General features: G+C 48.1%; 1 protein-coding gene across 4 annotated transcripts in view; it reads left to right on the forward strand.

Annotated features, from left to right (window-relative positions):
- Nucleotides 1-27396, forward strand: part of LOC140395504 (receptor tyrosine-protein kinase erbB-4-like) — a 1530197-nt gene that overhangs the window by 664986 nt on the left and 837815 nt on the right. For all 4 annotated transcript variants that reach the window (XM_072483352.1, XM_072483369.1, XM_072483378.1 and 1 more), the window contains exon 3: nt 20048-20234. In XM_072483352.1, the coding sequence (XP_072339453.1) occupies nt 20048-20234 (187 nt within the window). The remainder of the gene's footprint in view (nt 1-20047; nt 20235-27396) is intronic.

Raw genomic sequence — 27396 nt, forward strand, 5'->3', positions numbered from 1 at the left:
TTCCCGTTTCTCCCACCACCGCCGGGTGGGGTAGAGTTGATAATGTTTGTGAGTTATTCCAGGAGAATCACAGAGATCGGGGGATAGGGCAAAGAGCTGAGACCTTCATTGCTGAAGCCAATGGAGCAAGCGTGAGTTCCATTGGGATCTGCAGTGAATCCCTATTTGACAAGCAACCAAGGAACAGTTATATGTGCACACTTGATTTCAGACTCTGGAATTAGGCCATACATCCCACTGAGCGATCGAGTGAAAGACTCCGAACCCAGCGGAACAGAAGTGGCCAAAGTCTGCCTGCCTGATAATGCCATCCCTCAGTACACCATGTGTCAGGCCTATGGCCTTTCCCTTTCGAATTAGTAGCCACCACCAAATTTGAGGTTATCCATTTTGGTAGGAATAACAGCAAAAGGGATTATTATTTAAATGATAAAATATTAAAACATGCTGCTGTGCAGAGAGACCAGGGTGTGCCAGTGCATGAGTCGCAAAAGTTGGTTTACAGGTGCAACAGGTGATTAAGAAGGCAAATGGAATTTTGTCCTTCATTGCTAGAGGGATGGAGTTTAAGACTAGGGAGGTTATGCTGCAATTGTATAAGGTGTTAGTGAGGCCACACCTGGAGTATTGTGTTCAGTTTTGGTCTCCTTACCTGAGAAATGACATACTGGCACTGGAGGGTGTGCAGAGGAGATTCACTAGGTTAATCCCAGAGCTGAAAGGCTTGGATTATGAGGCGAGGTTGAGTAGACTGGGACTGTACTTGTTGGAATTTAGAAGGATGAGGGGGGATATTATTGAAACATATAAAATTATGAAGGGAATAGATTGGATAGATGCGGGCAGGTTGTTTCCACTGGCGGGTGAAAGCAGAACTAGGGGGCATAGCCTCAAAATAAGGGGAAGTAGATTTAGAACTGAGTTTAGGAGGAACCTCTTCACCCAAAGGGTTGTGAATCTATGGAATTCCTTGCCCAGTGATGCAGTTGAGGCTCCTTCATTAAATGTTTTTAAGATAAAGATAGATCGTTTTTTGAAGAATAAAGGGATTAAGGGTTATGGTGTTTGGGCCGGAAAGTGGAGCTGAGTCCACAAAAGATCAGCCATGATCTCATTGAATGGTGGAGCAGGCTCGAGGGGCTAGATGGCCTACTCCTGCTCCTAGTTCTTATGTTCTTATATCAACAACAATAACAACATGCATGCGTAATAAATCATCCCACGATGCTTTGCATTGGCATTATCAAACATCATTTGAAAACGGCTCACATGAGGCCATTTAGGTCAGGTAAACAAAGGCTTGGTCTAAGGATATTTTGAAGGAGTGTCTTCAAAGAGGAAAGAGAGGTAGAAAGTTGTAGGCATCTTATTCTGTAGCATATGGCCTAGGCAACTGAAGGCACAGCCACCAGTAGTGAAGCAATTAAAAGCATTCAGAAGGGCCAGAAGTAGATGAGCGCAGAAATCCTGGAGGGTTGTCGGGCTGGAGAAGCTTACATTGGGGAGTTTTGAAAACCAGGATGAGAATTTTAAAATTGTATTGTCACTTAACTGGGAGCCAATACAGATCGGCAAGTATAGGGTCAGCAGTGGGACAGGACTTGGTGCAAGTTGGGACAGGACTTGGTGCAAGTTGGGACATAGACAGCAGAACTTTGGATGGCCTCAAGGTTACAGAGGGTAGAATGGGTAAGTCCCACCAGATGTATGTTGGAATAGTCTAAACTAGAGGTAGCAAAGGCATGAATCAGGATTTCAGTAGGAGCCAGAAAGGGCAGGAAAACTGGAGTTGGTGACTTTTACTCCCGTATCTAAAACACTTCGATTACACCGAAAAAGGTTTGAACATTCTCCCCACACGGATCCATTCAACAATTCCACCTCGGGCAAGCAGCTGAAGTCTGGAAATTCATTTTATTAATCAGGGTGGGTGATCCAATATTCTTACAGATCTGTAAAGTCAGCTGCGATTATAGGTTTTGTCTATCAATTTCCTTAAAACAGCTGTAAACATCATCAAGACTTTTCCAGAATCACATACTCTACGCCATTCTCTTCACCAGGTCTTCACTTCCCAACCAGCTTGTTGATCTGCTTCTCCTTCCATATTAGTTTCTGAGACTTGGAACCAGCACGGCTCAGTCAGAATTCATTGAATCCCTGCAGTGTAGAAGGAGGCTATTCGGCCCATGAGTCTTCACGGACTCTCCGAAAGAGCACTCCACCTAGGCCCACTCCCCCGCCCCACCCCCATTAAAAAAAAATTTAGAGTACCCAATTCAATTTTTCCAATTAAGGGGCAATTTAGCGTGGCCAATCCACGTAGCTTGTACATTTTTGGGTTGTGGGGGCGAAACCCACGCAAACACAGGGAGAATGTGCAAATTCCACACGGACAGTGACCCAGAGCCGGGATCAAACCTGGGACCTTGGCGTCATGAGGCCACAGTGCTAACCCACTGCGCCACCGTGCTGCTCCCACCCCCACCCCCATAGCCTCACCTAACCTGCACATCTATGGATACTGAGGGGCAATTTTTAGCATGGCCAATCCACCTAACCTGCACATTTGGACTGTGGGGGGAAACCGGAGCACCAGAGGAAACGCACGCAGACACAGGGAGAAAGTGCAAACTCCACACAGACAGAATTGAACCCGGATCCCTGGCGCTGTGAGGCAGGAGTGTTAACCACTGTGCCACAATGCTGCCCTACAGTGAAATGTCGGCAAAGAAACGTGGAATCTTATTACCAAGCAGGCTACGTTATAATTTTTTCTTTATTGGTATATAACGCTGGCAAAACCCAGATTCATTTATACTCCAGGAGTACCAGACATTTGGAACAGTTCATTGATCACATGTTGAGTAACTAACTTAATGTGATGGAATTTGGCTCCAAGTCCCTTTCCAGATTTACTCAGGATGCAGAATGAAAACTCCCCAATAATGAGCAGGTGCTGCCATCTCAAGACATACCAATAAGTCCAGTAATGAAAAGTGTGTTTACCAACTGAATGGTTAGAATATGGCTCTCATGCCCATAGGGAATAGTTGAGACGAATAGTGCTTGTAGGTTTAGGTGTATGTGGGCTGGGCGGGGTGGGGGTTGGTGGTGCGGTGGTGGGAGAATGGTCATGTGGAGCATAAACACTGTCAAAGACCAGTTTGCCTGAATGTCCTGTTACTGCATTATAAATTCTACTTCTTCTCATCCACACTTTATGCTGTCAACAAGGTTTTCTCAAAGGGAGTCGGAAGAAGCACTCACACTTTGAATGGTGCAGATAGACTGACAGCAATGAAGCATGGGTTCACCCTGGAGATACAATACTTTACCAAATGTTGAAGACTTTTATTATAATCACCATCCTGAATCCACTGTAATTGTTCCAACGAAGTATGGATTTCAAAATCACAATTCCGACAAAGGGCGTTTGTTATATTTTTTCTACTATGGGTTCAAGGTAATACTTGCCAAGATTATGCCTGCAGCATTGCAGGAGAGGATTGAAAGGTAGAGGGGATTTACTAATCTGCCCAAAGTGGAACTGACAAGTTATTTCATTTGGATACAAATTGCCAGAAGAAGTCCATGTTTCCACGGAGACCAGGGGTAGGAGTAGCTGACTGATGCTTCCGTGCCATCTGGGATGAATTTAGCAAACCAGGCCTCAAGTTGTGTTTTGTTTCAATAGAGTGCTTCTAGATCTTTAGCAGTGGTTCAGTTCCAACTGTTTTAAATGCATTCCTTTAATTTGAGAATTACAAGACATCCAGCACTTGGACCGCATGTAAATGTCAGATGGATCCAATCATAATGGTGACTGGAGCATTGTCTGGCCTGAAACACATATCTTGTGCCTACTTCATTTTTTTCCCAATTAAGGGGCAATTTAGGGTGGCCAATTCACCTACCCTGTACATCTTTGAGTTGTGGGTGTGAGACCCACGCAGACACGGGGAGAATGTGCAAACCTTACACGGACAGTGACCCGGGGCCGGGATCGAACCCGGGTCCTCGGCGCTGTGAGGCAGGAGTGCTAACCACTGCGCCGCCATGCCGCCCAGTTTTGGGCCCTACTTATGTCCTCTGTTTAAAACATCCCAGACAATGGTAAGGTGTGTGATAATGAGCCTGTAATTGGAGTCTGAACATTGTGACAAAAGTGGGATCTGTGAAAGCACAGCAGTGAATGGTTTGCCACCTCAGTGCAATTAGATTGATGCTCAAAAGGAGCCTGTATGAGCTTTTTGAACGAGCTATTCAATTAGTCCCACTCTCCTGTGCTTTCCTTTAACTCTACACATTTTTCCTTTTCAAGTATTTATCCAATTCTCTTTTGAAAGTTGCTGCTGCATGTGTTTTCAGGCAGTGGATTCAAGGTCAGAGCATCTCACAGCTTGGAAAAAAACTTCAGATTTTGACTGGCATTTTTTGTCAATTACCTTAAATCTGTGTCCTCTGGTTACCAAGCCTCCTACCAGTGGAACGTTCCTCATTTACTCCATCAGAATCCCCATAATTTTGAACACCTCTATTAAATCACTGAAGTAATGAGAGAATGGGGGTGGCATGGTGGGCACTTTAAATTAAAGAAAAGTAAAGTAATGAAAGATGAATGTTCCTGTTACACCTTTTGCCACCACAGTCGGAGGGGGGGGGGAGCCATTTTGCTGGCAGGGGGGCTTTAGTGGGGAGTGAGTGGACTGGTGGGGGTTGGTCTGGGGACGGCGAGGGGGGTACAGGAGGGTGTTTTTGGCAGGCTGGGTCCGCACCCGGCCGGCGCCATGTTGTATGGCGCGGTGTGCATGCGCGGCCACGGACCCGGCCATTCTGCGTCCGTATCGGCAGGTGGGGTTTTAAGTGGCGCGGCTGCGAGCCCCCCACTGATGGAGCATTGGTGCGGGGGTGGTGCCAACCTTTTGGTCGTAAGACCAGGCGCACCCTCCGGGCACAGCCGCAGAATCGGAGAATCCAGCCCCACATCTCTGACAATGCAGCACTCCCGAAGTACCATATTGGAGTGCTAGCCTAGATTTTGTATTCAGCTCTCCGGAGTGAGATTTGAACCCCCAATGATCAAAGGCAAGGATGCAACACATTAAGCCAATGTTTACACAATATACATGGAAGACATATAGGATCAAATACTTTTTCTCCTGTTACCTTAGTTGATAATTAATCCGTGTCTCCTCCCATTCCCCCTACTCTTTCTTTATCTGCCAGATGTTCATTGAATCCAAGCTGGTTGGCAAAGCCGAAACCAAGACACCCGGAGCTTTTATTCACCGAAAGACGTCATAGACCTTGTTCAGTCTCATAGCTCACTTCACACCCTCAGTGCCCCAGCTATCCCCGATGCGTAGTCTTTTGATGGGACAGTTAAACAACTGGGAATTTTAACAAATTAAAGCATAAGCCTCTTAAATGAGCTGTTCCCTATTTATATGTACTCACATTACTTAAATAAACAATGGGGGTGATTCTCCGAGCCCTGCGCCGGGCTGGAGAATCGCCGCAACCGCGCCACGACGCCCCGATGCCGGCACGCGATTCTCCGAGGTGCGGAGAATCGGCACCATTTGCGCCAGCGCGTTTGGCGCGGCGCCGGCCGCGGGCCGCTGGAATCGGCGAGGCCGCTGGAATCGGCAAGGCCGCTGGAATCGGCGAGGCCGCTGGAATCGGCGAGGCCGCCGATTCTCCGGCCTGAATGGGCCGAGTGGCTGCGTGGATATGACAGAGTTACGCCGGCGTCGTTCACCCCTGGTCGCTGCCGGCGGGAACTCTGTGCGAACGGTCGGGGGGGGGGGGGCATCCTGGGGGGGGGGGGGGGGGGCGGAGGGGGGCTCCTCCACCAGGGGTGGCCTCCGATGCGGTCTGGCCCACGGTCAGGGCACGCCGTTCGGCGGGCTGGCCTCTTCCCCCCCCCCCCGGGCCTACAACACTGCGCGGCCGGCCCCTGAACACCGATGCCATGTTGAGTCGGGGCCGGCACGCTAAAGAAGTCCCCCACGCATGCGCGGGTTGGCGCAGTGCCCATTTGGCGCCGGGAAAGGAGGCTGGAGCGGCGTGAACTGCTCCAGCGCCGTGCTGGCCCCCAAGGTCCTTTGCTTGTGTTTCCTAACAAGATAATTAATGCACTATTAACACCAGAAAAGCAGCAAGACAAGGTCCGCTGAAAACTACGAGGCTCACACTGAGCAAATAACATCACCCCATCTGATAACTAGCTTGAGAAGAATACTTGCATCTTGGATTACTCTATTGAAATATGCTCTTGAACTGCCGCATTATCCATTTATCTTTGATGTTGGGATTTTTATTAAATCTGTGTCCCGCTTATTTACTACATTTGTTGACATAACTGAGTTGGTTCACTTCAATAATAGTCGATGCGTCAGAATGGTCCCAAGAGCCTCAAACCTATGATGTGTGGCTCTCAGAATGAACAACAGCTGAGCTTTAAAATGCCACTTCAGTTTAATAATACCAGTTGCTAATATTAGCAGCCTAAGTGACAGCTTCATTTCCAGGTGTGTGAAGTAAGGAGATTACCATTTGTCCTTTGATTGTGGGAGACTAGAAGGCCCCTGTCTCCCTCCCGATCGCAGGCAGACAGAAACAGAGAAATCTTTTACTGAGAGGTGTGCTGAGCAATGACTGATCTGGAACGGTCTCTTTTCTGACACGCTGCTGCCACAGGCTTTGCGCTGAAGTAAAGATCAGGGGCGGGCTTCTCTGATCCTGAGGCTAAGTGTTGACGCTGTTGTAAATGTCGTCGCGTTTCCCGACGGCTTCAACATGGCCTCAGGATCAGCGATTCTGGCCTCTACAGGGGGCCAGCACGGCACTGCAGCGACCCACTCCGCTCCAGCTGCTGATCCCGGCGTCAACTGGGCACCGCTGAGTCCACGCATGCGCAGTGGTACCGGCGCCAACGTGTGCACGCGCGGTGGCTCCCTTCTTTGCGCCGGCCCCGACACAACATGGCGTAGCGCTAAAGGGGCCGGCGCGGAAGAAAGGAGGCCCCCAGCCCGAGAGGCCGGCCCGCTGATCGTGGGCCCCGATCGTGGGCCAGGCCACAACGGAGGCCACCCCCTGGGTTCGGACCCCCCTCACCCCACACACAGGCCACCCCCAGACCCTTCCATGCGAGGTCCCGCCGGCTAAGAGCAGGTTAGAACTGCGCCGGCGGGACTCGGGTTTATTGTTATGGCCGCTTGGCCCACCCCGGGCCGGAATCGCCGGGGAGGGCTCGGAGAGCGGCCCCCGACAGGCGCCGCGCCGACCGCACCGGTGCCAATGGCACCAATTTGTCACTCTGCAGAGAATCACGTCCCGGCCGCGGGGCGGCGTGGCGCGATTCGCGCCGGTCGCGGCGATTCTCCGGCCCGGCCCCAGGCTGAGAGAATCCCGCCCTGGATTCAGGAGTGAGTATTTTCTCACACCTGGCAATGGCATTGTTCACTCACAGCAATGCACCTCAAAGGTTGCACAGAAATGCAGTCTTCAATAAAGGTAAATTTGGACATCCGGGTGCGGCGATGACCAGCTAAGTCGCACGTTTCGGCAGCTCCCGGTGGAACGGACTTTTGGGCTCTTAATAGGAGCCCCAACGGCAATTTTAACGGCTAAAAACACTGTGCGGTAAACCAGAAGGGAATCCCCCCTGGGCACGGATGGAAAAAGGAGAGGAAAGTGGCCGGATTGCGGTGGATCCTTTAGAGCAGCGGCAAGGAAGGCAAGCAAAAACCAAGATGGCGTCGGAAGGTGGCAGTTTAATATGGGGCCCTGAACAACACGAGTTTTTGAAACGCTGCGTGGAAGAGCTTAAAAAGGAGATGAAGAAGGAGCTGTTGGCCCCGATATTACAGGCGATTGAAGGGCTAAAAGATGAGCAAAAGGCCCAGGAGCGAGAGCTTCGGGTCGTGAAGGCAAAGGCTGCCGAGAACGAGGATGATATACAGGGCTTGGTGGTGAAGACGGAGATGCACGAGGCACACCATAAACGATGTGTAGAAAGGCTGGAGGTGCTGGAGAATAATGCGAGGAGGAAAATTTAAGGATTCTTGGTCTTCCTGAAGGTGCAGAAGAGGCGGACGTCGGGGCATATGTGAGCACGATGCTGCACTCGTTGATGGGATCGGAGGCCCCGACGGGTCTGCTGGAGGTGGAGGGAGCCTAGCGAGTTATGGCACGAAGACCGAGGGCTGGAGAAATTCCTCGAGCCATAGTGGTGAGATTCCTCCGTTTTAAGGACAGAGAGATGGTCCTAAGATGGGCAAAGAAAACTCAGAGCAGCAGATGGGAGAACGCGGTGATCCGCGTATATCAAGACTGGAGTGCGGAGGTGGCGAGAAGGAGGGCGAGCTTTAATCAGGCCAAGGTGGTGCTTCATAAAAAGAAGATCAAATTTGGAATGCTGCAGCCGGCAAGACTGTGGGTCACATATCAAGGGAAGCACCACTACTTTGAAACGGCGGATGAGGCGTGGACATTTATTGTTGAAGAGAAATTGGAATGAGTGGGTTATTAAAAAAGAACGTTTGAGACAAAGTGGTGGGGCGAATATGGGGGGCGAAGAGGGGGAAAAAAGGGGGGAAGAGATGATTTTTATGTTGTTAATTCTGCGACCCGGTAACTTTTCTCTCTTCCACAGGTTGTGGGGGAGGGAGGAAGGAAGGTGGAGGAGTTGGGGGCTTTGGCCATTGGGGGCGGGGCCAAAAGGGAAGCGCGGGCTTTGTTCCCGCGCTATGATAATTATGCCGGGAATAGGGAAGCAGGAAGGAGGGGGCGTCGCACGGTGCGAGCCGAGGTCACGGGGGGAAGCCGAGGTCGGCCAGAGTTTGCTGACTTCTGGGAACAACATGGGGAGTGTAACTACGCTAGTGGGGGATCTAGCGGGGGGGGGGGTCGGAGGGGGGGATTTACTGCGTTGCTTCTGGGGAGAAAGGGGAGCTGGTATGGGGTGGGGTGGGCGGGGCGGGGGGGCACCGCCTGGGGGGGACACAGCTGCGTGGGAACCGGGTGAGGAGCTGGGTAAAAGGGGATGGCTAATCGACAAGGGGGAGGGTAACGAGCCCCCCAACCCGGCTGATCACGTGGAATGTGAGAGGGCTGAACGGGCCGATAAAGAGGGCACGGGTACACGCACACCTAAAGAAACTTAAGGCAGATGTGGTTATGTTACAGGAGACGCATTTGAAACTGATAGACCAGGTTAGACTACTCAAAGGATGGGTGGGGCAGGTGTTTCATTCGGGGCTAGATGCGAAAAACAGGGGGGCGGCTATATTAGTGGGGAAGCGGGTAATGTTTGAGGCAAAGACTATAGTGGCGGATAGTGGGGGCAGATACGTGATGGTGAGTGGCAAATTACAGGGGGAGGCGGTGGTCTTAGTGAACGTATATGCCCCGAACTGGGATGATGCCAACTTTATGAGGCGCATGTTAGGACGTATCCCGGACCTAGAGGTGGGGAAGTTGGTAATGGGTGGAGATTTTAACACGGTGCTGGAGCCAGGACTGGACAGATCGAGGTCCAGGACTGGAAGGAGGCCGGCAGCAGCCAAGGTGCTTAAAGACTTTATGGAGCAGATGGGAGGAGTAGACCCATGGAGATTTAGTAGACCTAGGAGTAAGGAGTTTTCATTTTTCTCCTATGTCCACAAAGTTTATTCGCGAATAAATTTTTTTGTTTTGGGAAGGGCGTTGATCCCGAAGGTGAGGGGGACGGAGTATATGGCTATAGCTATCTCGGATCACGCTCCACATTGGGTGGACTTGGAGATAGGGGAGGAAAAAGAACGGCGTCCACCCTGGAGAATGGACATGGGACTAATGTCGGATGAGGGGGTGTGTCTCAGGGTGAGGGGGTGTATTGAAAAGTACTTGGAACTCAATGATAATGGGGAGGTCCAGGTGGGAGTGGTCTGGGAGGCGCTGAAGGCAGTGGTTAGAGGGGAGCTGATATCAATCAGGGCACATAAAGGAAAGCAGGAGAGTAGGGAATGGGAGCGGTTGCTGCAAGAACTTCTGAGGGTGGACAGGCAATATGCGGAGGCACCGGAGGAGGGACTGTATGGGGAAAGGCAAAGGCTACACGTAGAATTTGATTTGCTGACTACGGGTACTGCAGAGGCACAGTGGAGGAAGGCACAGGGTGTACAATACGAATATGGGGAGAAGGCGAGCAGGTTGCTGGCCCACCAATTGAGGAAAAGGGGAGCAGCGAGGAAAATAGGGGGAGTGAGGGATGAGGAGGGAGAGATGGAGCGGGGAGCGGAGAGAGTGAATGGAGTGTTCAAGGCATTCTATGAAAGATTATATGAAGCTCAGCCCCCGGATGGGAAGGAGAGAATGATGTGTTTTCTGGACCAGCTGGAATTTCCTAAGGTGGAGGAGCAGGAGAGGGTGGGACTGGGAGCACAGATCGAAATGGAGGAAGTAGTGAAAGGAATTAGGAGCATGCAGGCGGGGAAGGCTCCGGGACCAGATGGATTCCCAGTTGAATTTTACAGGAAATATGTGGACTTGCTCGCCCCGCTACTGATGAGAACCTTTAATGAGGCGAAGGAAAGTGGACAGCTGCCCCCGACTATGTCAGAGGCAACGATATCGCTTCTCCTAAAGAAGGAAAAAGACCCGCTGCAATGCGGGTCCTATAGGCCTATTTCCCTCCTGAATGTAGACGCTAAGATTCTGGCCAAGGTAATGGCAATGAGGATAGAGGATTGTGTCCCGGGGGTGGTCCATGAGGACCAAACTGGGTTTGTGAAGGGGAGACAGCTGAATACGAATATACGGAGGCTGCTAGGGGTAATGATGATGCCCCCACCAGAGGGGGAAGCGGAGATAGTGGTGGCGATGGATGCCGAGAAAGCATTTGATAGAGTGGAGTGGGATTATTTGTGGGAGGTGTTGAGGAGATTTGGCTTTGGAGATGAGTATATTAGATGGGTACAGCTGCTGTATAGGGCCCCGATGGCGAGTGGTCACGAATGGACGGGGGTCTGCATATTTTCGGCTCCATAGAGGGACGAGGCAGGGATGTCCTCTGTCCCCATTATTGTTTGCACTGGCAATTGAGCCCCTGGCAATAGCATTGCGGGGTTCCAGGAAGTGGAGGGGAGTACTCAGGGGAGGAGAAGAACACCGGGTATCTCTGTATGCGGACGATTTGTTGTTGTATGTGGCGGACCCGGCGGAGGGGATGCCAGAGATAATGCAGATACTTGGGGAGTTTGGAGAATTTTCAGGATATAAACTGAACATGGGGAAAAGTGAGTTGTTTGTGGTGCATCCAGGGGGGCAGAGCAGAGAAATAGAGGACTTACCGCTGAGGAAGGTAACAAGGGACTTTCGCTACTTGGGGATCCAGATAGCTAAGAATTGGGGTACATTGCACAGGTTAAATTTAACGCGGTTGGTGGAACAGATGGAGGAGGACTTCAAGAGATGGGACATGGTATCCCTGTCACTGGCAGGGAGGGTGCAGGCGGTTAAAATGGTGGTCCTCCCGAGATTCCTTTTTGTGTTTCAGTGCCTCCTGGTGGTGATCACGAAGGCTTTTTTCAAAAGGATTGAGAAGAATATCATGAGTTTTGTGTGGGCCGGGAAGACCCCGAGAGTGAGGAGGGGATTTTTGCAGCGTAGTAGGGATAGGGGGGGACTGGCACTACCGAGCCTAAGTGAGTACTATTGGGCCGCCAATATCTCCGTTGTATGCAAATGGATGGGAGAAGAGGAGGGAGCGGCGTGGAAGAGATTGGAGATGGCGTCCTGCAGGGGGACTAGCCTACAAGCTATGGTGATGGCGCCGTTGCCGTTCTCACCGAAGAAATACACCACAAGCCCGGTGGTGGTGGCTACTCTGAAAATCTGGGGGCAGTGGAGACGGCGTAGGGGTAAGACGGGAGCCTCGGGGTGGTCCCCGATAAGAAATAACCATAGGTTTGCTCTGGGGAGAATGGATGGGGGATTTGGAACATGGGAAAGAGCAGGAGTAACACAATTGAGAGATCTGTTTGTAGATGGGACGTTTGCAAGTCTGGGAGCGCTGACCGAAAAATATGGGTTGCCCCAAGGGAATGCATTCCGGTATATGCAACTCAGGGCTTTTGCGAGGCAACAGGTGAGGGAATTCCCGCAGCTCCCGACACAAGAGGTGCAGGACAGAGTGATCTCAAAGACATGGGTGGGGGACGGTAAGGTATCAGATATATATAGGGAAATGAGGGACGAGGGGGAGATTATGGTAGATGAGCTGAAAGGGAAATGGGAAGAGGAGCTGGGGGAGGAGATTGAGGAGGGGCTGTGGGCTGATGCCCTAAGTAGGTTAAACTCATCGTCCTCGTGTGCCAGGCTAAGCCTGATACAATTTAAGGTGTTACACAGGGCGCATATGACTGGAGCACGGCTCAGTAAATTTTTTGGAGTAGAGGATAGGTGTGCGAGATGCTCGAGAAGCCCAGCGAATCACACCCACATGTTCTGGTCATGTCCGGCACTACAGGGGTTTTGGGTGGGGGTGACAAAGGTGCTTTCGAAGGTGGTGGGGGTCCAGGTCGAACCAAGCTGGGGGTTGGCTATATTCGGGGTTGCAGAGGAGCCGGGAGTGCAGGAGGCGAAAGAGGCTGATGTTTTGGCCTTTGCGTCCCTAGTAGCCCGGCGCAGGATACTGTTGATGTGGAAGGAAGTCAAGCCCCCGGGTGTGGAGACCAGGATAAATGACATGGCAGGGTTTATAAAGTTGGAACGGATTAAGTTCGTCCTAAGGGGATCGGCTCAAGGGTTCACCAGGCGGTGGCAACCGTTCGTCAAATACCTCACAGAAAGATAGAGGGAATGGAAAAGAAGAAGACAGCAGCAGCAACCCGGGGTGGGGGGGGGGGCGGGGGGGGGAGGAACCAGAAGGACTCTCAGGGATGTTAGTGTACATGTATAATATGTATAGGTTGTTGTTATAGGTAATTGTATATTGGGCTGTTGAATTGTATTTTTGGAGAGTATTTATTTGGGACAAGGCAGTTGCCATTTAGTTTTGTTTTTTAATTTTGATGTTGTTTATATATTATTTATTTCTTGCTTAAAACTGGCCATTGTTATTTATATTGTTATATTAATGTGTAAAGGATACACAATGTACTGTCATGGTTGGCCAAAAATTTTGAATAAAATATATATTTTAAAAAAAATTAATGTAAATTTGTAATTCCAAAGGAGCAAGTGCAATTCGAGTACCCTTTATCCAAAATCCTCGGTCCCGATTACATTTTGGATTTCAGATCGCCCAACTTGGTGACGCGACCAGGCCGTTAAATCTCGCAAGAGGCCTCTCGCAAGATTTGTGACACTCTGAATGCCTTGCGAGATCTAACGTGATCTTGCAAGACGTCGCGATCTGGATCTTGCATGCACTGGATAAGATCCAGATTTACGTTTTTAAGTGAGCCATCAGCTTATTTAAATATGTTGCCGGCAAATTCTCCTGAGGCGGGGAACGAATGCCTGCGCTTAGGAGATCTCGCAATGGTGCCGTTTGGCACTGATCCACATAATTGTGGACCAGGCGTAATAGCACCTGGGTGGTCTCCCAGGCCATCGGAGACCCCCAGGTGGTCGGGCACTGTGCAGGGGGTACCCTGGAATTCTCACTGCCACCCGGGAACCATGGCAGTGCCAGCATGCACCTTGTGGTACCACTAGTGTGGCACTGCCAGGGTGCCTGGGTTGCACTGCCAAGATGTGAGGGGCACTACCAGGGTTCCAGGCTGGCCAGTGCCAAGGTGCCCAGGTGCCAGGTTGCCCATGCCAGAGATCGGGCCCGGGGGTGCCCTGCCCTTATCAAGTGGGATGACGAGGTGGGGTGTATTTTGGGACATTGATGGGGGGGCGATGGTCGGAGGCTGCAGTTGAGATTTTGAGGTGGATTGAGAGATCAGGGGCAGCATTTAAAAATGGCACCCAAACCAGCTGGGCTCATCAGTGCAGGAAGTGAGGTAAGTGCGGCTTCGGCAGGGTTTTCCCAACCAACGCCAAAAAAACAGTCCCACTTGATAGCGGGGTCGTTCTCGGAATGCAGCCTCCGAGAAACACCCCGCCATACGCACCCTGAAGGGGCTCTGTTTTTAGCGTGTATCTGACATTTTCAACACAAACAAGTTAAACAGTGCAGATAAACATGCGGTCTTCCCATGCTACAGGTTGAGTGCCTTCGGAAAGGTATGTGTTTTTGTGTTGGCTAGGGTCATGTCGACTTGGCAACGGTGGCACAGTGGTTAGCACTGCTGCCTCACAGCTTCAGGATCCCAGGTTCGATTCTGACCTCAGGTGACAGTGTGGAGTTTGCACTTTCTCCCCGTGTCTGCGTGGGTTTCCTCCGGGTGCTCCGGTTTCCTCCCACAGTCCAAACATGTGAAGGTTAGGTGGATTGGCTGTGCTAAATTGCCCCTCAGGGTGGAGTTACAGGGTGGGAGATTGGGCCTCGGTAGGGTGGTCTTTCAAAGTGTCTGTGCAGACTTGATGGGTGGAGTGGCCTCTTCCTGCACTGTATGATTCTATAACTTGAGTCAGGGACTTCCTGTGCTAAAGATCGATGATCTTAATAAAAGTGCGTTTTTTGGGGGTGTTCGTTTTTCGGATTTATAAATAACGGGTCCTCGACCTGCAATGATAGTTTGCATCGCCATGCTGAGCTTAGAGATCACCTTGGTGATTTTAGCAAGTCAACAGTCACGGGAATGCCCAATTACCACAACTGGAAGGAATTGAAGGTGACACTGAGAATTGCTGCACAACTGCTCTGTTGTTCATGCAGATTTCTGAGATTCCTGCACTGGTGTCCACTCTTTGGTGCAGCGGGGAGTATTGCATTGTTTTAATTCAATACATTTGTGAAGACCCATCTTTTTCTTTATTCTTTGATGGAATGTAGGTTTCACAAGGCCAGCATTTGTTGCCCATCCCTAATTGTCTTTGAAATTAATGGCTTGCTCGGCCTTTTCAGAGTCCAGTTCAGAATCAGCCACATTGTTGTGGATCTGGAGTCACAGGGTAAGGCTGGCAGATTTCTTTCCCTGTCGGACATGTGTGAACCAGATGGTTTTCACGGCAATCTACGATATGTTTAATGGATGCCAATACTGAGACTAGCTTTCAATTCCAGCTTTATTTTATTATTGATTGAATTCAAATTTCACCAACTATCATGGTCAGATTTGAACCCATGTCCCCAGAGTATTAACCTTATCCTCTGCATTACGAGTCCAGTCACATTACCACCACAAGACCCCTAATCATGGTGATTATACCTTCACAAAACACACATTTTGAACCCATTGAATCTTGCTCTGTCACAGTTCACTGCAAATACCTAGATGTGCCACTGAGACAGACACCATGACAGACATCACAACCATTCATTGAGAATACCCGGGTATAAATAACGAAAATCCTTGACAGGCAGCCAACATCACAAACTCCGCTCACACTGGTGCCAAGATTCCTCAGGCCACGACCTCAGCTGGACCATCAAATTACGCAATCTGTAATCTGAATGCCTGAGCCTCTCCCCAGGTCTGGAGTCCACTCATGGCACTCAACTAAGTATATGGGGCTGGATTCTCCGCCGGCGGGATTCTCCATTTTGCCGGAGCCCGGGGGTTTCCCGACGGCGTGGGGCTGCCCCACAATGGGAAACCCCATTGACCGGCCGGTGTAACGGAGAATCCTGCGGGCGGGTTGAGGAAGAAATGTGGCGCGGCGGAGCGGAGAATCCAGCCCCTGGCCTTCCATTGGCCAGTCCCATCTCCACAAATGCCATGGCCTCTTCCTGGTCCAGGTGCAGGAAACCCCAGTTTACAGTTTTGCCACCCTATCAGCATTGTTTACTTTGGAATGGGCAGACTGAGGTCCCGCCTTTATCAGGCAGCTAGGAAATTCCAGCAAGAGCAGACACCAAGCAGGATTTTGCCATCTTACCAAGGGTTCTGCTGGTTTAACAGCAGTAAACCGACAGGACCCCACAAGAAACCTTGACACACAGCTGTTAGTCGCCAACACTGACTGGCATCTTATACCAATTGTAGAATCCCTACAGTGCAGAAGGAGGCCATTCAGCCCATCGGGTTGCACAAACCTTCTGAAAGAGCACCCCACTCAGGCCCACTCTCCCCCCCCCCTCCCCCCCCCCTCCCCCCCCTCCCTCTCTCTCTCCCCATAACCCCACCTAGCCTTTCGACAGCAAGGGCAATTTAACATGGCCAATTTACCTAACCTGCACATCTTTGGAGTGTGGGAGAAAACCGGAGCACCAGGAGGAAACCCACACAGACACAGGAAGGTCATTCAAACTCCACACAGTCACCCGAGGTCAGAATTGAACTCGGGACCTTGGTGCTATAATGCTTGATTTACTCATGTTAAATCCCTCTGGATATTTTTTTAACATGGTCACTTCAGTAGTGAATTGGAAGTACATCCCAGATAGTGTAACTCCTGCCTCTTGAGGAATCTGCAGGGCTGGAACAAATCATTTCAGTCCATTGGCCCAGCCTGAGAATTAACATTTGAATATATGTATGTCTCTCCTGAATTGCATTAAACTGACTTGGAATGTTCTGCCTCCACAATCTCAGTTTGAAGACATTCCTGAATTAATCATTCTCTGTGAGAAAGATTTTCCCAGCATCAGTCCTGCACTTGCCTTTTACCAGTCCATATCTTTGTTCCATTGTCCTGTAGCTGTCTTATTCAACAAGCAAAAATGCTGCATTTATCCTTTCCACTTCTCTCAGTATCTTTGATAGATTTATATAAAATACCCTCTAATTTCCTTCCTTTCAAGACTGAAGAGCCTGTTTCTTACGTTCCCTCAGTTCTTACCAGCAAAGGTATCATTAGACCTCCTTACAGGTACAATTGATAAGTGACAATGTACACTACCTGCAAATGTTGAAGATAGACAGCCTGATTGGAACATTTGGCATAACAACCCTCTCTGTAAATCAGCTTGATTATTCTCAGTTCTGTGATATTTGCTGGAACTGTGAGTTACAAGGGAACAAAAAAAAAATTGGTCTAACGAAATGAATCCAGTCTTTCCATGACCACGACAGACACCATTCCAACCTGCACTGTGTGCTTCCTGACCTCAGTGGTTGTGCTCAGTTGGTAGCTCTCGCACCTCTGGTCAGAAGATTGTGGATTTACATCCCATGCCAGAGATATGTGTGCAAACTCTCAGTGGACACTGCAGCTCAGTGCTGAGCAGATCATCATGATCACATTATTGGTTGTGGGAGCTTGCTATGCACAAATGAACTGCCACGTTTCCCACATTACAGGAGTGACTGTGCTTTCGGGTGCCATGAGAATATGAAAAGTGTGATCTAAATACAAGCCCTTTCTTGATGTAAACACTTATGGGAGCTTTTATATTTTGTAATTGAATTATAATTGGCATTGATCCTATTCTTCATTTACAACAATCACGACCCAACAAGCCTGTGCATGTTCAAAGCTATAGAACCACAGCAATTACCTCACCTAGCCCAAGGATAGATTTCTGCAGAATAACTTTGGTAGGGGAATTGTTTTTGTTGTCATCTTAAACAAGGAAAGCACATTAAGAAATCAATGGTGAATATCAGCTCATGTTTTTCTTTCCTGCTAGTTTGGGAATCAACTGTAACCACACATCTCATTAGCAGTGGATCGCTGAGACAAGAGATTAAATCTGGTCAGTTTATTAAAATGTTCCAAATCCAGCTTCATCAGTTCTCTCCTGAGGACTGAATTCACATTTTTCTAGCCGTGTGCCAAATATCAGTGGAAAAAGCCATGTGTCTGACTGCAGGAATTAAAGGTACAGCCTGCTGTCTGGGCCCACGTCTATCATTGACCTGTCAACAGAAAGCTGCCAGTCTTTGTGTATCGGCATCACAGTGGCACAGTGGTCAGCACTGCTGCCTCACAGCTCCAAGGACCCGGGTTCAATTCTGGCCATGGATGACTGTGTGGAGTTTGCACTTTCCCCCCACATCTGCTTGGGTTTCCTCTGGGTGCTCCGGTTTCCTCCCACATTCTCAAGATGTGCAGGTTAGGTGGCTTGGCCATGCTAACTTGCCACTTAGTGTCCAGGTATGTGCAGATTAGATTACAGGGATGGGCAGGGGGGGTGGGAGAGTGGATCTGGGTAGGGTGCTCCTCTGGAGGGTCAGTGCAGACTCACTGGGCCAAATGGTCCCCTTCTGCACTGTAGAAATTCTATGAATGAATGAATTGGCTATATTACCTCATTTTGATGACTGAGAAGAGAACAGCCATTTGTTGAGAAACTCCCCTAGTGGTCAATCTAGCACTACAGCATTGTACTTTTAATGCATTTTGTTGCAGCATTTTTCCCTGCATTTGAGACAAACAACTAGAGAATTCTGGTCCTTCTCAATCAAGTCAATACCCTATTTCTAGTTTGAAAATAAGCTGTCTTCTTGAACTGCTGCAGTCCGTGTGGCGCAGGTTCACCCACCGTGCTGCAAGGGATGGAATTCCAGGATTTTGACATGACAGTCTAGAAGTGGTGATGTATTTCCAAGTCCAGATGGTGTGTGGCTTGGAGGGGAACTTGTAGGCGATGGTGTTCTTACACGTCTACTGCCCTTGTCCTTCTAGGTGGTACAGGTTGGGCGTTTTGAAGTTGCTGTTGAAGGAGCCTTGACCAGTTGTTGCAGTGCACCTTGTAGATGGTACACACTGCTACCACTGTGTATCAGTAGTGGAGGGGGTGAATGTTTAAGGTGGCACATGGGTTGCTGATTATGTGGGCTGCTTTGTTCTGGATGATGCTGAGTTTCTCAAGTGTTGCTGCAGCTGCACTCATCCAGTCCCTGACTGGGAAAGTTTATATGGCTCGTCCTGTTAAGTAGATTTCTCCTTCTATCTTCTGACATTTTGCTCCCTTCCCTTTTACTTCTCTCCCATTCTCTCCTGCCTCCTCCCTTCCTCCCTTCCCCTCTCCTCCCCTCCAAGCTGTTGTGTTATGTACTCTGAGATAACACAGGCTGCAACTCGATGCAGCTTTGACCAAAAGATACTCCAGACTTTGAAGTAAGTTCAATGTGATTTATTGAACCATTAGCACAGTTCTCTATGAATTTGACTCTCCTGCTAATCTTACTTTCGTAACTCAGTCTAACTAACCAGTTTGCTCTGAGCCACGTGGTGGATGTGATGCTTCTGACCTGCCTCTGTCCTACTCTCTAAGTGTCGCCTGTGGAAAGGGTTGTGTAATACCCCCTTGTGGCAGTGTCATCTCTGGGTGTCTTGACTGCCCATTGGTCGTGTCCTATTCTCTGTGTTCATTAGCTGTATGTCTGCACGTCATGACGTCTCTGGTGCTCCCTCTAGTGTTTACTTAGTCATTGTGTATTTACATTAACCCCTTGTGTATTTACAGTGATGGCATTGCCACATGTAGCTTTCATCCACCAATACCTTATCTAAGTGACTGTTGTTCATGCGGGAATGTCGGCAGGCTATTTGACTGGCAGATACCTCACAGCTGGGCTAATCCTTTCCTTGCTCAATAGTAGCACATCCACACTTAAAGTTGCATCTCGATTTACCACCTCTCCACCCTCCGCTATCCTCTCTTCCTGGCCTCAGCCATCTGCTGCTACCACACAACTGACACCCAGAGAAAGGGTTGAATCCTGATAGGTATAGCTCAGCTGCTCACTGTCCCAAGCAATTGAATTATTGTGTGAGCTTCGGTGAGAAGGCCCAGGTTGATTTTACCTTCCCACGTTCAGGGGCTCGATCTGCAGAATCCCTAATGCCATGCCGACTGAAATGAAGTGTACATTTTTGTTTTTGCGGTTGGGACTGCCGTTTACATTTCACAGAGGGTGGCTGGCTCTCAAACAAGAGCTTTTGCTCTCTGGCTCTCTCATTACTTCCATCGGCTAAGCTTACAGTTACAAACACTGTGGGTACTGATTGCTGCTTTTCTGATCTTTGCTGTGTGTTTTTTTTAAACCTCCAGTCCATTCGAGAAGTCACTGGATATATCCTGGCAGCCCTGAACCAGTTTGAATATCTGCCTTTGGAAAATCTAAGAATAATTCGTGGGACAAAATTGTACGAAGAACGGTATGCACTAACGATCCTGCTCAACTACAAGAAGGATGGCACCTTTGGATTGAGGCAACTGGGTCTGCAGAACATGACAGGTAAGACCCACTGACTTGCATGGAGCATTAATAATGGGTTTCCTTTAGCTTGATACTGCATTGATTCGCCATCCAAAACTTGCAGAATAAACAGAATAAATTTGCAGCAATTTGCTGCAGTAAATATACATTTACACATGGATGGAGCACAAAGGTAAGAAAGTGATGCAAAATTGTTATAAAGTACTGGTTGGGACACAGCTGGCACTGTGCCACCCTCTGGGCCCACACTTTGGGAAAGATATCAAGAACTTGAAGAAGGATTTACTAGAATGGTACTGGGGGCTTGGGTGATGTGCCGAAATGAGACAATCTAGGCTTGTTCCCCTTGGAGCAGAAGGGATTTGGCGTGTTCAAAATCATGAAGAGGTTTGTCAGAATAAATGAGGAAAAATTGTTTCTGCTCGCAGTGCCACCCTCATTCAAAGCTCTACCTTCAATAGAATAGACTCCACCCAACTATTTATGTCACTTTTCCCTAACCTGACCGATACATCAGAGATTTTATTCCACATGCCCCTCGATGGTAATCTGATAGGCATTGCTTGAAAGGGTGGAAGAAGCAGATTCAGTCGCAATTTTCAAAAGGAAATTAGAGAAATATTTTAAAGGGAGACGAAAACTTCAGGGCTGGGGTAAAAGAGCAGAGGAGTGGGACTAGTAAGATCATTCTTTCAAGGAGCTGACACAGGCAAAATGGACTAAATGATCTCCTTCTGTGCTGCATCACACTATCAAAGAGAACAGATGGTTGTGGAAATGCATAGCTAATAGGCATCCAAAAGGGATGTCCAAAAGATTGTCTAAAATTGTGAGCGTGTTGTTCCATCACAAATCAAACATATTACAGTGAGAAAAATCCCATGCTTAGGGTTCACGTACATAGATCGCTAAAATGTTGTAGTCAGGTGCAAAAAAAAAATCCTACGGTCAAATGGAATCTTAACTTTTATAACTAAAGGATGAGCATATGAAGAAGAGGGAAGTTTTACTGCACCTAACCAAAGCCTTGGTTAGACCAAATGTGGAGTGCCGTATACAGTGCTGTGCAGTGCATGTTAGAGAGTGTATATTAACCATGTAAAGAGTGCAGTGCAGATTTACCAGAGCATCACCAGCGTTTTGAGAGTTTGATTATGAGGAGAGATTACAAAAATTTGGCTAGAATTCTCTCAGATTTGGAACTAATGGATGAGTTGATCGAGGATTTTAAGAATTTGAAAGGAATTAATAGTGTAAATGGAGAGAAACATTTGCAACTGGTGAGGGGGTTGAGAATAAGGGGCTGAGCCTTAGAATCAGAGCTAGGCCATTTCTGAGCGAAATTTAAGATCAGTAGAAATAGGAGCAGGAGTAGGCCATTCAGCCCATCCAGCCTGCTCTCTATTCAATAAGGTCATGGCTGATCTGATTGTGACCTTAACTCGACTTTCCTTCCTCTCCCCCATAACCGTTGATTCCTTCGTCGGTCAAAATTTGTTTAACGCAGGCATGAATATATCCATTGCTCATAAAATAGAACCAGAGGGCACCATCTCAGACTAAAGAGATGATCCTTTAAAACAGAGATGAGGAGGAATATCTTCAGCCAGAGGGTGGTGAATCTGTGGAACTCTTTGCCGGAGAAGGCTGTGGAGGCTAAATAACTGAGTGTCTTTACGACAGAGATAAATAAGTTCTTGATTAATAAGATGATCAGGGGTTATGGGGAAAAGGCAGGAGAATGGGGGTGAGAAAAATATCAGCCATGATTGAATGGCGGATCAGACTCGATGGGCCGAGTGGCCTAATTCTGCTCCTATGTCTTATGGTCTTCTATGGAAGATAATTCCAAAGACTAACACCTCTCTGAGCGAGGAATTTTCTCCTCATCTCCATTTTAAATGGGAAATCCATTAATTTTAAATGGTGTCCCCATTTTCAGATTTCCCAGTGAGAGGAAGTATTCTCTCAGTATCTATCCTGTCAATCCCTCTCAGAGTCCTTTATGGTTCAATAAAGTCCCTGTGGTGAATGTATTATAGTAACCATTCACCACTGTACTACATTGGACCATGTGGGCTCCACCTATGGACCATTGTACTGTACTACACTGATTGTATCATGTTGGTGCCCTTGTGGGCTCCGCCCCCTTGACAGGAGGTATAAAGAGCAGCTGCCCTGTAGGCGGCTCTCATTGCAGAGCAGTCACAGGCAGGCACTGTTCTAGTTGATTGAAGCCACTGTTCACTTCAACTCTCTGTCTCGTGTGAATTGATGGTCGCATCAGTCCCAAGCTTCTCAACTTTCCTCTTAAGACAGCCCCTTCATTCCTGTAATCAGTCTGGTGAATCTTCTGTGAACTGTGTCCAATGCAAGCATGTCCCCCTTTAAGTAAGACAACCAGATCTGTACACCGCACTTGAGGTGCAGTCTCACCAATGCACTATACAGCTGTAGCAAGATCTCTAAGCCCCACTCCCCATTAGATAAAGGTCAACATTCTATTTGTCTTCCTAATTATGTGCTGCACCTGCATGCTGACTTTTGGGGATTTATGTACAAGGATATCCAGATCTAAGAAATATTTACAAGTTTACAATCAATGCATTCACTATCACTGCAGTCATTTCCTTTAAGACCCTAGGATGCAAGCCATAACATCCAGGGAACTTCTCAGCCTTTAGTCTTATGAGTTTTCCTCATACCTTTTGTCGAGTGTTATGGGCAAGGCATTTTCAGAACCCCAAATGTATCATGGAGTTCAACTAACCTCTCCCTTTAATGGATTTGTTGCTTTTCCGAGCACACGGCTTTTTCCCTAGGTGTGGATTACAATTATGGACACGTGGGTTTTTTTAAACACAAAACACTGTAAATTCCATGAACTCAACTTAACATCTTAAATAAACATTGGATCTCTTAACATCCCTTACTTCAAAGATAACTCAGAAAATATTGCAACAGTAAATACTTCCTTAAAATGTTCCTTCAAACTTCCAAGAGACTTAACACCTTTAAACAGTATCACATCAGGTTAAAGGATATATATATTTTCTGTAGAATGGCAGAGATATATTAGCTTGGGTGACTTCAGCTACACAGCACCTTGCTTTCTTCATGCAGCTCTCTGGAAACCCGCAGACACACCCACGCTGCTTTCTCAAACCTGGCTTTCTCCCTTCAAGCAGATCACAGCAAAACAGAACTTCTCAAGCTGCTGTCTCAAACTGGCTTTCTACTTTTAAACTGCTCTCAGCAAAACCAGCCAGGCACTTTTTAGCTGCTCTCAGCAAAACCAGCCAGGCACTTTTTTAAGCTGCAACACCAAACTAAACTGCAAAATGGATGAACTGAGCTGGGCTCCACCCACTCTATGACATCACTGTTTTCTTAAAGGTACATTGCTTAACATCCAATTCTTAAAGGCACTCTCACATGACACGAGTAAGCATGATTATTTAAAGTTCCCCCCTTCCTTTTCCCATTTGAATTTTCCAATATTATTATTGGGATGATTTCTTCATTTCTACTTTGAAGAAAAATGCAAAATACTTGTTCGCAGTCTCTACCATTTCCTGGTTTCCCATTATTATTTCAATTCTCACCATATGAGGGACCATTGTTTACTTTAGCTACTCTCCTCCTTTTTATAAACTTGTAGAAGCATTTGGCATTTTTATGTTTCTTGTTTTCCCTCATGCTGCCAAATTTCCCTTTTTTTTAGCCAGCCTTTGCTGGTTTCTAATCGAGGCTACCATTAATCCTTGCAGCATTGTACATCTATTCTTTCAATTTAATACCAACATTAAGGCATGGCAAAACAATATGTTCCAACCCGGGTCCAGAAAATCAGTGGAGATGGCTCAGCTGAGTAGGTCATAGCGTCAACATCAAACTAGCTTATTCCTTGTCACTACTTTAATAAGGATATGTGGAGTCCACACCGAGTGAAATAATATTTACAACAACATAATATACACTTCCCGGTAGATCCCTACTGGGTCTCTCTCTGGTCAGTGCATTACTGGCCGACCTTTTATACAATCCTAAGTGGAGTTCCCCCACCCCCTCAGAGGGGGAACTTGTACTCCGTGAGAACAATGGGGAAGATAATCAATCCCGTCCCGTGCGGGATGTGACAATTAACATCGAAGTTAACCATGCATAATACATCCTTCACATCTTAAGCGGGATTCTTCCGAACCCCGCGATGGCCCAACGCCAGCCTAAAACGCGGCGCGAACCACTCTGGTGTCGGGCCGACCGGATGTTGCGGAAGGGTCGGCGCGAGATAGCGCATGCGCAGATCAGCCGCCGTGGTTCCGTGCAAGCGCAGACAGGCCGGCATATTCTAGCGCATGTGCAGGGGGGTGTCGTCTCTGCGCCGGCCATGGCAGAGCCCTACAGATGCTGGCACGGAAGGAAGGAGTGCCCCCATGGCACAAGCCTGCCCGCTGCTCGATGGGCCCCGATCGCGGGCCAGGCCACCTTGGGGGCCCCCCCCCGAGGCCGGATTCCCCCGCACCCCACCGAGGACCGCACCAGCTGGCCTACCAGCCGGGTCCCGAATTGTGGGACCATGTCCAATCCACGCCGGCGGGACTGGCCAGAAACCGACTGCCGCTCGGCCCATTGGGGCCCGGGAATTGCCGGGGGGGGGGCCGTGGCATGATCCCCACCCGAAAACCGGCGCCAGAGAATACGGCAGCCGGTGTCGGAGCGGCGGGGCGGGATTCACGCCGCCCCCTGGGGATTCTCCGACCCGGTGGGCGGTCGGAGAATCCCGCCCCTTATCTTTCTTTCTCATTGAAATATATCTTTGTTGCGAATTCTGAACTATTTCTATGAATGCCTGCCATTGCTTCTCCACTGACTTACCTTTAGCCTAGTGTCCAAATCCACTGTTGTCTTAATGCCCTTGTAATTGCTTTTATTTGCCTTTATTTAAGTTTAAAACATTAGTTTCTGACCTAAATTCCTCACCCTCAAATTGAATGTGAAGTTTTATACTGTTATGATCACTCGAACCTAAAGGATCTTTATTTTGAGGTCATTAATTAATCCTGTCCCATTATATATTTCCAAGTCGAAAATAGCCTTTACTCTGGTTGGTTCCAAAACATATTGATCGAAGAAAATGTCCCCATTATGCTCTATGAACTCACACTCCAGGCTTCCTTTACTGACTTGATTTGTTCAATCTAGGCGAAGATTAAATTCTGAGGGAGTTCACAGAAAAGGGGCATAATTTTAACATCAGACCTAGACTGTTCAAGAGTGAAATCAGGAAGCAATTCCTCACACAGGTAGAAATGGTGTTGTGACATTGTGTTATAACATCATGTTACAATAATGAGGTTTTCCATGATCTTTCAACTACACTCAGTGCGGTAAACAAAAGATGGGGGTTCAGACTCAATTCTATATTTTTTAGAAAATATATATACCATTATGGTCAATTTATAAAATTTTTAAAACTGGACAAATACTTTATAATGACTGACTCCATGGCTGGCTATGACTCAAACAAGAGGAACTTTATGGTATTCAGAGAAGGTGCGCTAATAACCTGCCCGGAGAGCTACAAAGGCCAACTTCCAAGGGGATTGTACAAAGATAATTTACATTTCTTAACCAGGCCTGGCCAATGGAGATTGCCAGTCTGCTAGGACAAAGGACCATGAAACCTCTTTTCAATTTCTTAATGGTTGAAACAGTAACAATGTAAAGAATCCAGACAAAGGAATATACATTCTTTGTCAAAACAAAAGTAGAGAGGTAGGAGTCACATGATCCCCCCCCCCCCCCCCCCCGCAAGAGCTGTAATATTGCCTTGTGAAGCTGCAAAGCTCAGTGTGCCACCTTCCATCAACAACGCAGCAGCTCAGAAAAAGAGCCTTGCTCAGGCTTGAATGCCAGGTCCCATCTACTCTGTTTCCACAGGAAATTCTGAACTACTGTACCATCGCCCACAAGACTACTTCGCCTCTCTGTATCCACCTCACCGTGGAAGTCATCTTTCCTGGGAAGTGGATTGTCCAGAATCCTCTGTGGACAAATTGAGCTGGAGGGCCTGTTTTCATGCTGTAAACCACTAAGACTCTCCGACTCTGTGAAGGAATGTGCCATTGGACTTTTAATTTTGGACTCTGGACTCACTGTCTGAATGCAAAAGAAATGCTGGGTGGCACGGTGGCACAGTGGTTAGAAGAGTTCAATACCGGCCTTGGGTGACTGTCTGTGTGGAGTTTGCATGTTCTCCCCATGTCTGCGTGGGTTTCTCTGGGTGCTCTGGTTTCTTCCTACAGTCCAAAAATATGCAGGTTAGGTGGATTGGACATGCTAAATTGCCCCTTCGTGTCCAAAGGTGTGCAAGTTATGGGGTGGGATGGGCAGGAAGTGGAACTGCGTAGAGTAGCCTTTCGGAGGGTCGGTGTAGACTCAATGGGCCAACTGGTCTCCTTCTGCACTGATTCTGTGAAGCCTCATTGCGAAACCTCCTTGCGTAAAATAAAGTAACTACTAAGTTTGTTCCATGTCGAGTTTACTGTAGGGTTATTAACAGAAAATGTTATCACACCAAAAGCGAAGGGTTGGGAAATATGTCAGCACTTATAAAGGGGGAAATTAAATCTTAAAAACACCTTTCTGTTGATGGACAGGCAGTGAGAGGAGATATCAGGGCTATTTAAATTAAACTCCACCCCCGCACCCTTCTATAACACTGTCATTTGCAGTGATATGGCTGCCAGATTCACCAATAATTGTATTTGATGTAAATAAATCTTTAGACAGCAGACTGATGTCTAGGCGGCAGAAAGGGGCCTGATATCAATTTTAAGACTTCTCACAAACATGCGGCCCTTTTTTTGTTTTATATTTTTTCGATTTATTCTCCCACGGGATGTGGGCTTCTTTGGCCAGCAACTTTTGCCCATCCTTCATTGCCCTTGAGAAGGTGGTGGTGAGCCGCCTTCTTGAACAGCTGCAGTCCATGTAGTGTAGGCCCACCCACAGTGCTGTTAGGAAAGCAGTTCCAGGATTTTGATCCAGCGACAGTAAAGGAACTGCAACGGATTTCCAAGTCAGGATGGTTTGTGTCTTGGAGAGGAACTTGCAAGTGCTGGTTGTCATGATATGCAGACATGCAGATAATGATATACAGACAGGCACAGACAGG

Source organism: Scyliorhinus torazame, chromosome 2, assembly GCF_047496885.1.
Source record: "Scyliorhinus torazame isolate Kashiwa2021f chromosome 2, sScyTor2.1, whole genome shotgun sequence".
Lineage (NCBI taxonomy): Eukaryota > Metazoa > Chordata > Chondrichthyes > Carcharhiniformes > Scyliorhinidae > Scyliorhinus > Scyliorhinus torazame.